Source organism: Neolamprologus multifasciatus, chromosome 14 (assembly GCF_963576455.1).
Source record: "Neolamprologus multifasciatus chromosome 14, fNeoMul1.2, whole genome shotgun sequence".
NCBI classification, from domain to species: Eukaryota; Metazoa; Chordata; class Actinopteri; order Cichliformes; family Cichlidae; genus Neolamprologus; species Neolamprologus multifasciatus.
In genome coordinates, this window is record NC_140452.1 from 6,960,539 (window position 1) to 6,970,857 (window position 10,319).

General features: G+C 34.7%; 2 protein-coding genes across 2 annotated transcripts; both read left to right on the plus strand.

Annotated features, from left to right (window-relative positions):
• The first annotated feature begins 4,681 nt into the window (after positions 1-4,681).
• Positions 4,682-5,357, plus strand: LOC146503393 (uncharacterized). The gene has a single exon (XM_085184073.1). It carries the CDS (start codon positions 4,682-4,684, stop codon positions 5,294-5,296), a length of 615 nt encoding a protein of 204 aa, XP_085040199.1. The 3' UTR covers positions 5,297-5,357.
• Positions 5,358-5,982: 625 nt separating this feature from the next.
• Positions 5,983-9,671, plus strand: LOC146503394 (extracellular calcium-sensing receptor-like). Its single transcript, XM_085184084.1, has 6 exons — positions 5,983-6,191; positions 6,337-6,607; positions 6,716-7,519; positions 7,659-7,889; positions 8,036-8,159; positions 8,309-9,671. Exons 1-6 carry the CDS (start codon positions 5,986-5,988, stop codon positions 9,220-9,222), a joined length of 2,550 nt encoding a protein of 849 aa, XP_085040210.1. The 5' UTR covers positions 5,983-5,985; the 3' UTR covers positions 9,223-9,671.
• The last annotated feature ends 648 nt before the right edge of the window (positions 9,672-10,319 follow it).

Here is a 10,319-nt window from a genome sequence, read left to right on the forward strand (position 1 = left end):
TGTTAAACCTTGAAAATAATTGAACTTAAAAATCTAACATAATGCTAATCTGATACTCTGTCTACTAGTAAAACTGATAATGGCTACCCATACTTAGTTCATAAAAAATGTTAATAGGAATTGTTTAAGATTCATGTTGCTATGAACTTTCGAGAAAGTTTTTATTAGGAATTGTTCTTCACTTTTCGTTAATGGGGCTCAGTAATGACCAAACTTCTATTCTGAAGTTCAAATGAACAATGATGCAATACAAAATAAAAGATTGCACATACAAAAAAAAACAACAAACAAGAAAAACTGAGGAAGGCAAATAAGTGCACATCTGTTTCAGGCATGACCCAATAGATTTATTCCAATGGGACAGCTGCACCAGAGTCCAATAAATGAGCCGCATGGGATTAAACACAGAAACAGATTGCTTCATCCTTTAACACAACAACAAGAGCAACAGGTGGCATATTCCATCAAGCAGAAAACAATAAGGTCTAATTTAGTTAACATCTTTGTCACAACATGTAACTGTTACATGTTTATTAAATTAAAAGTCTTTGTTTTGATCTCTTGCTCTCTTGCCTCCTTTCTTTCCTCTGTTTGTTTATTTAAGGTATTATCTCAGTGCTACTGAACTGTGCCGTTCCTTGATCCATAAGTAATTTAATTAAATTTTATTTCAAACTCTTTTTCAAGTTTGAAAGTTTTTATTGAATTGTACAATATTAACATGGGTATAATGAAAAGGCTTTTGATTAATAAGAGAGTTCTGGCTTTGTGCTGGGAATAGGTTTGTGTCTTTAAGAGCTTAAATCAAAAGATTTTATAATATTATACCATACATTTTGAATTCACTGATAAATGTACTATAGTCAGGTTGTAGTACAGTACACACACACACACACACACACATACATACAATAGTAACAGCTGCATTTGTCATCTTGTAGTGCCTTTATACCAAAAGAATACAAACTAAACAATCTATTTACTAAAAGAGTAAAATAAATGACAGCTTATGCTATTTCCAAAGTTACAAAACGTTATCCAACTGTTAAATATAATAATTGCTGCAAAATATGGGGCAGTGGAATTGTATTTGGCAATTTTCATGGGTATTTTTTTTAAGGATAATCTAATACCAACACGGCCTATGTGAACAGAGGTTTCTTATTTACTAAGTTAAAATAAATAAATAAAAATAACTTTTAAACTACAATGATAACCTGTTGCAATCCCATTCAATCAAATTATAAAAATACAAAAGTATTTTCTTGAGTTTCTTGAGTTGATAACATGGGATTGCACAGAAACAAATTTCAGTCCTTCTAAATGTTTTACCACTTTTCGGTCACAACCCTAGAATGGGCAGTAGTTTCTATATTCCTTTGAAACAAACTCAGTCCCATGATAATTTTACAAAAGGACCCTCTGAATCTCTTTATTTCTTTATATTTTTGCAGACATTTTTGATCTCTAAAGATGGAGATTTAGTTGCAAGGCATGAACGCATACATTTAACTCACATATGTTCAAGGACTGTGCAGATCATGCATTTTTAAGCAGCAGGTGTCTCTTTAAATTAAAATTAAAATTAAAATTTTGGGGTCTTCAGTCAAAATTTCATATATGCGCAGAACTTCCACATCCACCATAATAACATGAAGCAAATATTTAAGCACAGTTTAAAGTACATATAACTCTTCCATATTCTCATGCACACTGTTCCTGTGTTACTTTACAGCCATAGTTGCCCTCCATTCCAGTGACTGTTGAAGGTAATACATGATTGCTTTTATGACAACATTCTTTGTGCACAACAAACATTAAGAACATTCCAAATTAAATTTTGGCCTTTGCTATATCTATAATATGCTTTGTCTTTTTCCTGATTAGCATATTAATTTAGCAGTAAATGTTGTCTCTTTCTAAAAATAGACTTGGTGGGGATTCTCAACTGTCAGACTGATTACTAGCTAATTGTGAGAAAATACTAATAAATATAGAGACTTGCATTCTTGAAAGCAGAAACTACTTTTTTTGTGCAGAGCTCCTGTGGATCTATTTAACATCATTACTTTTAATAGGCCTGATCAAGTAGTGACCAAGACCTCTGCTGAGCTTCCTGCATGGTGCCATATACAAAAATTTGAATCACATTTATATTCTTAATTGCTTTCTAAGGAAAACAATAATTGGTTTAATGGCCTTCAAGACAAAACTCTTAAGGAGTAATTGATACTCTTGCTAAAAATCAAACCTATTTTTTGTCATTATTAATTTATAGACAATATTTTATATAAGCTAATAATCATTAATGACTAATCTGTAAGCATATTTAATAATGATTTTAGCAACTGTGTTTCCTAGGACACATTCCTAATAAAAGAACTTCAACATAATCTACTCTATTAACAAACAAATTATATATATTAATAAAATTGTTATTATTATTTTGGTTATTATTATTATTATTATTATTATTATTATTATTGTTGTTGTTGTTGTTGTTGTTGTTGTTGTTGTTGTTGTTGTACAGTGGTGAAGGTCCTGGGTTTCAGTATACTGACTGGCTGATGTCTTTCTGTGTGGAGTTTGCATAGTTTTCCTGGGCTTGTGAGGTTTCTTTCTGGGTATTCCAACTTCCTCAAATTGTCTAAAGACTCCTGTATTTGACATAGATGTGAGTGTGAATAGCTGTCTGTCTCTTTTTGTTAGCCCTGCCATAGACTGGCAAACAACTGAGGGTGTCCTCTGCCTTTCACCTTATTACAGCTGTGATAGATCCAAAATTCCTGTCACTCCAAACTGAGTGAGCAATGAAGAAAGTGGATGGATATAAGAGCTGATTTACAGGAACAGTTGTAAAAACTTACAGGCCCTTATTATGTTGGTCTCAGTAAACAGTCTAAGACATTTTTTAGTAAACATTTTTAGGAAACCGGACACATGTGTTATAGCTGATATTCCTAATTTAAAAAAAGTAAAAAGAAAAAAGATTACAACAGCAACAACACAGTTATTCCATGTACCAATGAGAGTGGCCCATTGTTTTGGCTACACTTTTTTTGCTACAGAGAAGAAGCTATAAAACATGTCCCTCTAAGAAGCATGCATGCCAAAGGCAAGGCTCTGAGATGACAACAGTCACATTTGTTTTCCTAACACTGTTCATTTGGGTGTTGTCATGTGACACATGGCGCAACCTGGACCTGTATGAGCATTATGAAGAAACAGAGGCCTTTGCTGCATTGTGTAAAAATGTTGCCATTCATGACAATGACAGCACAAAACTAATACAGACATGTTACAGGTGAGTAAATTACAACCTGACTGGTGATCTGTGTGTACATGGTTAGCCAGTGTGGTTTTCCCAGAAATTTTGAGTCTAAATACCCTAAATGATAATATGTTTTGATTTCAAATATGTAACAATTTCAAGTCATTAGTATATTACTGTAATTATAGGCAAAGTAACAGGCTCAGTGCTGTGTTATGATACTTTTTTTAGTTTTGCATTTCATATTTAAAAATGGTTTACCATAATTTTATCTTTCCATCTTATTTAAATGAAATCAAGTCATTTTTATGTGCCTTCAAATAATGAATAAATGGAAATTCAAGCAATTTGACTGTAAATAAGTGTAATGAATTCATGAAGACTTCTAAAATGCTATTTAAAAATGTTCATAATTCTTTTCTCATTGTTTTAGGACTTCTGAAATTACTGTTGGCTCTAATAATATTTTCACACAAGAGAAGATCAAAACAGACTATACAGTTTTTGTGGATCTGCCTTTGAACTGCATGGTCTCCAATGGGTGTGTACACCTGCTTCAAGAATATAAGTACACTGTGAATGAAGATAAGGGAAGCAAGCATGTACATAAATGTAGAATTCTACAGTTCTTGGTATATTTGCTGTCCAAGACCAACTGTGTTCCACACATGACACAGGTAACTGCCGGATTTATGATAGAAAAATAAAATGAATTCTACTGGATAGAAAATGAGATGTGAATTTAGAGCAGTGAAACATTTTTGCTCATGCCAATTCAATATACAAATTGCACTGATAATCCTATGTATTATCTGTAATTAGCCTTCATCCAGATATAATCTAATCATTACAGGATGCATTTAAATTACAGAAATACCTGCCCATCTGTTCTTCTGAGATCTCTGGCACATTGAACCCACATTATTACTCTTGTCCTGGTGTACCACCAGAAAAAAAAGGATTGTATATGCATCTGTAATGTGTACTTTAAGGGAAAACTCATTCTCGTTCCTGTATATAAAGACCCCAAATTCCACCGTGTGTTAATATTTTAATGTTGCTGACAACAAAATGAGCCAAGAATCCTTTGAAAAACTGAAGAGCTTATGTCAAGATTAGCTGCAATAAGATATGTGTGCAATTAATATGTCAAATTGTGTGTTTTGAGATTTTCGTTTTGTCCATCTCCATTTGTTGTGTCTATGTGACTGTCCAATAACAGATTATTTTTTTTATTTCATCAGCAGACGTCATCCAAGGTCTATTCAACACACTACCCAAAAGAAGTGTTTCTAACACCAGCAGGTACTAAACAAATAAATACACAAGTTCTTTAATACCGCGCCTGAACAGTTGTATAAAAAAGCGTAACTTTCTTTTCATACAGATGGCGTCAGAGTTACTGTTTACATGGGCAAAATTGTGCAGCCAACAGATTCCAGTAAATGGGTGGGCAAAATTTTTCAGGCAGCTCTGTTGCTGTTTGCAATGCACATGACAAGAATAGAAATGTCATCAAGCAGAGTCAGCCTGCATCATAACTGCAACTTTTCAGCATCAGTCAACATCTACCAGCCATCTCAGTGGTGTATAATACTTGCATGCTTGACCTGTGTAGTGGGGAGAACTGTTCATGTATTAATTATCTTCAAGGCAGCTCATCCTGTCATGAAATTGTTTTTAACAACACGCTATCGATTAAATGCCCTACTTGTTGCTGTGTTGCTCATCTGGCTGACCTTTAGTATTTTTCTCCTCAATAATAACAGGAAACATGTGTCAAAAGACCTACTTATTGAGGGAACTGATGGATCAGCACTGAGATCCTGGGGTGTGTTAAGGCAGATAGAACTATTAGCTACTTTGTGCTGTGTGTTAGTTTCCCTTTCAAGTTTGCGACAATCCATCCTAACAAAAGTCAGTTTCTTGAATATCCTTTTTCATGTGCAACTGGTCACCTGCCACCAGAATTCTAGGATTCCAACAAAATATATCTTAATTGTCAAGATCAATAGGTTAATTTGAAGGTCATTTTCAAGCATCCATCTCTCTCCACTACAGCTGTCATATGAAATGTGAAAACAAAATGAACATTTGTATTAATGCAGATTAACGATATATAATAAAAGCATCTGTCTGTGTCCTCTTGTACGTCATTTTCCTGTTCTTTTTTTTGCTTGTTTGCTCCTTGTGGAAAGAAACATTACTCAGAAGAGTGCGTAGAGCACGTCCCATTAATATTGGTCCAGTTGCTTTTATGTTTTTTTAAACACAATTACATTTTTTTTCACATGAATACAAATATTGTTGTTTGTATATGAACAAAGCACCATCATCAGATAAGAAAAAACACAATTGGATGCCAGAAACAATAATAAACAGATAGAATATCTGGCCAGTTAAAAATGAAATACTGATTAGATTACATAATCAAATGTACTTCAGAATATCACACATAATATAGAGTTAATATTAAACCAATATACCATGAAGTATTGTTTAGATTCTCAAAGAACATTTGAATTGCTTGTCTTTTACAAGTCAAATAGCAGAAGTAGAGATAGAAGTAGTTTCAGTGATGCAAAAAAAAAATAAATCTTTTGACAATGGGGAAAGTGCTCACAATCGATGGAGACATTTCTCTGATGATTGGAGAAAAACTATAAAGGTCAGCTCCGAGCACACAACTACTTCAGTGAAGGGGAGGGCAGCTCATGATGAGTATGATCACTTTGATTTTATTCACTCTGCTGGCAAGGATAAAGTCTGACAACCATACATGCAGACTGATTGGACAGACAGGATTCATGGAGTTTTCTAAAGAAGGTGATTTAATTCTAGGAGGAGTTTTCTCTATGTCTAGTACAAGGACACTTATAGATAATAACTACCAAGCACTTCCATACACATACTGCACAAAGTAAGTGAATATGATTAAAATAAATAAATAACACCTGTATGTTATGCTAGTAGAATACTTCATGTCTTTCTGATGTAGTGCATTATGATAATGTGAAATATTTTTTTTATGTGTATAGCATCAACAGTTGACACTTTGTTTACAGACGGAATCACAGGGAACTGAAATTTGCCAGGACAATGATTTTTACTGTGGAGGAGATCAATAGAGATGCTATACTGCTTCCTGGAGTGAATCTGAGTTTTAGGGTGTATAATGGCTGCGGGAGTGAAAACCTAATACGGGCAGCTGTAGAGGCTATAAGTGGAGAGAATTCCAAAAGCTGCAGTGATCAGGTCCAGGCTCTAGTTGGCCATTCTTCATCAGGAGTAAGTGGAGACATAAACCTCATATTAAGTTCACTATCAGTTCCACAGGTGAGCAGAAATGACTGGGAGGGATAACTTTTGAATACTGTTTATTGAGTTTGTCTATCTTTAAAACATAAAAAGGATTGTTGTGTTTGCTTTTTTGTTTTTTTGAAGGTGAGTCACCTTTCAACCTGTGCTTGCTTAAGTGACAGAAGACTTTACCCCACCTTCTTCAGAACGGTGCCAAGTGACCGCTACCAAATCAGTGGTCTAGCACAGCTTATGAAATATTTTGACTGGCGCTGGGTAGGAGTTATTTATTCAATAGGCATGTACTCAGAGGATGGTACAGCTGACTTTGTTAAGGAAGCAAAGAAAGAAGGCATATGTATTGAATACAGTCTTCCCTACTCACAAACAAGAAAAAAACTTTTCAGTGTTATTCTAGACACACTACTGGAGTCCTCATCAAATGTGATCCTCTTGTTTATGTCCTTGTCTTATGCCAAATCATTCCTGTCAGAAATTGAAACTTATAAAATAACTGGAAAGCAGTGGATTGGCACAGAGTCGTGGATAATGCAACCAGACCTGGCTTCTGCTGACAGAAAGCACATTTTACATGGGGCAATGGGCTTTGCGCTCCCTCAGGCATCCATACCAGGTCTTGGAGAATTCTTACTTGGTTTGAAGCCTTCTGATGAGCCACAGAGTGCATTAATTAAAGCTTTCTGGGAGGAATTCTTTGACTGCAGCTACTCTCCGTCAAACACTTCTACTATGTGTACTGGTGCAGAGGACCTGCGAACAGTCTCAAATGATTACACAGATGTGGCATATTTCAGGGAAGAGAATAATGTATATAAAGCGGTGTATTCAGTAGCATATGCCCTACACGCTCTACTGCAATGTCAGAATGGCTCAAATCCTACAACAGGGAAGCTTTGTGTGAACAAAAATGAGGTTCAACCTAAGTTGGTAAGTCCTAATATATTGAAATTATTTGATCTTTGTCTCTAATCATTAAATTTATTGTTGTTTTCTGTTTGTTTTCTTTTAAAATCTGACTATTTAATGATTTTATATATGACAAAATGTGCTAATTGTCTTTCTGTAGGTGCTCGAACACATTAAGTATGTGAACTTCACAACTAAGAATGGGGTCAGGGTTTTATTTGATGAATATGGGCAATCAGTTGCCCTCTATGACTTAATAAACTGGCAGATGAAAGAGGATGGCTCTGCTGAAATTAGTATTATTGGTCAATACGATGCCTCTTTTCCAAAGGAGGAAAGATTCAGACTAAAAGAAGATGTCATCATAGTTTGGGGAGGAAACAGTAGTGAGGTAATTTCCCTCAACACTATGGACATTTCATAGATTTAAAAATAATATTTTCTTCACAGCAGTTTTAGAAACATTTTAATGTTATTAAGAAAACATATTTTGTGTTTCAGTATTGAGTTTTAACATGTTGAATTTTGCCAAATCAGGTTCCCAGGTCTGTCTGCAGAGAACCATGTCCGCCAGGGACTCGAAAGGCTATAAACAAGAATAAGCCTGTTTGCTGCTTTGACTGCTTTAAATGCCCCGAGGGAACAATTAGTAATCAGACAAGTGAGTAAGGATACCTATTTAAAATCAGTTCTAGTGTCCTGAATGAATATATATCAAAACCATTTAAATATTTGAACCACCGAATGTTTCAATTGATTATATATCTTGGATATACTATACTTATTTTCTGTCATTTACATCTGTCACAGATTCTCCTGACTGTTTGCTCTGTCCCCCTGAATTTTGGCCAAATGAAAACAGAGACAAGTGTCTTCCAAAACCTACTGAATACCTTTCCTACAAAGAGATCATGGGGGCACTTTTAACTGCATTTAGTTGTATTGGTGTGTTTTTAGCGCTAATGATATCAGTAATATTTTTGACACATAAAGAGACTCCTATTGTAAGAGCAAACAACTCTGAGCTGAGCTTCCTGCTGTTATTCTCACTGAAACTGTGTTTCCTGTGTTCTCTGACGTTCATTGGACGTCCCTCCGAGTGGTCCTGCATGCTACGACACACAGCATTTGGCATTACCTTCGTTCTCTGTATCTCTTGTGTTCTGGGGAAAACATTAGTGGTTTTAATGGCCTTCAGAGCTACACTTCCAAGCAGTAATGTCATGAAGTGGTTTGGGCCTATGCAACAGAGGCTCACTGTTCTGATATTTACTCTGATTCAGGTTATGATATGTATACTTTGGCTAACAATAAACCCCCCATTCCCAAACATTAACATTGACTACTATAAAGAAAAAATCATCTTGGAGTGTGCTCTGGGTTCAGCTGTTGGATTCTGGGCTGTCCTGGGTTATATTGGACTTCTTGCTATCTTGTGTTTTATACTTGCTTTTCTTGCTAGAACACTGCCAGATAGCTTTAATGAGGCCAAACTGATCACTTTCAGTATGCTGATATTCTGTGCAGTATGGATCACATTTATCCCTGCATATGTCAGCTCTCCAGGGAAATTCACTGTAGCTGTGGAAATATTTGCCATTCTGGCATCAAGTTTTGGTTTGTTGGTGTGCATTTTTGTTCCAAAATGTTATATAATCATATTTAGGCCAGAACAAAATTCTAAAAAGCATTTGATGGGAAAAATACCACCAAGAACTATTTAATTTGTAATTTATTTGGTCCTGGTGTATGAATCATAGAAATAATTTCACTGTATCTGTGTAGTCTGTTACAATTTGTTTAGCTGTGAGATGCTGAATAAACTGAAAACATAGATTAAAGGTTTTTTTCCTCTTTTCTGTTTATCCGGGAGGCTATTGAGAAAAGGAATATAAAATTCAAACTTAACTGCTACATATATTTGACACAAGCTTCATTTGTAATATGTTTCAAACCTACTATGATACATTTTCACACAGAGTGTGTGAATGTGTGTGTGAATGGGTGAATGACTGAATATAGTGCAAAGCGCTTTGGGGTCCTCAGGGACTAAGTAAAGCGCTATGCAAATACAGGCCATTTACCATTTACCAGAGAAGCTTTTTCCAATGTTCTTTCTTTTTCTTCTTTTTCACAATGTTCTTTTTCAGTGAGAATGTAATAATTTAGATAGTTTAGCAGTTTGTTTTCTTTAGCTATTTGTTACCCTTTGTTTATTAGCATTCTTCTGTATTTTAACTTTACAACCTGCAAAGAAAATATCTAAATCATCTTTTAAAACAAATAAACCGCCTAAAAATTCTACTTGTTTTGTTAAATCTTACTTAAAAATGCCATTATTACACTACCAACACTGCCACTATCAAAATAGTTAAATTCCTAAAAACTTTACTTTGTTTTAGTAAAGACCAATGTTCCGTCTAATTTTTCATGTGTCTGAGCGAACACACAAACTCCCTGAGCTCTTGGACCACTGTGAGCAACATTAGACGTGAGCACTGTGGTCACGCCAGCATCGAATCCATCCAAGTTACATGGTTTATTAAAATAATCAAATTACAGCATTTACATTTATGTTAGACTACTTTTAATTAACTGCTTTATCCCACTTACAATGGAAATTAAAAAAGAAAATCTTGTTCATGACCTATGTAGTATGTTACAGTTTTTTTTTTTATTGGTTTGGCGCAGTTTTCACAAGCAATTGGTACATTTTCAAAACTCTTAGTACTTATATCACAACAGATCATCAAAAGTGCACCTTTTTCAAACATTTCAGTATATTTTCAATTGTGTTAGTACAATACACATGATGACAAAA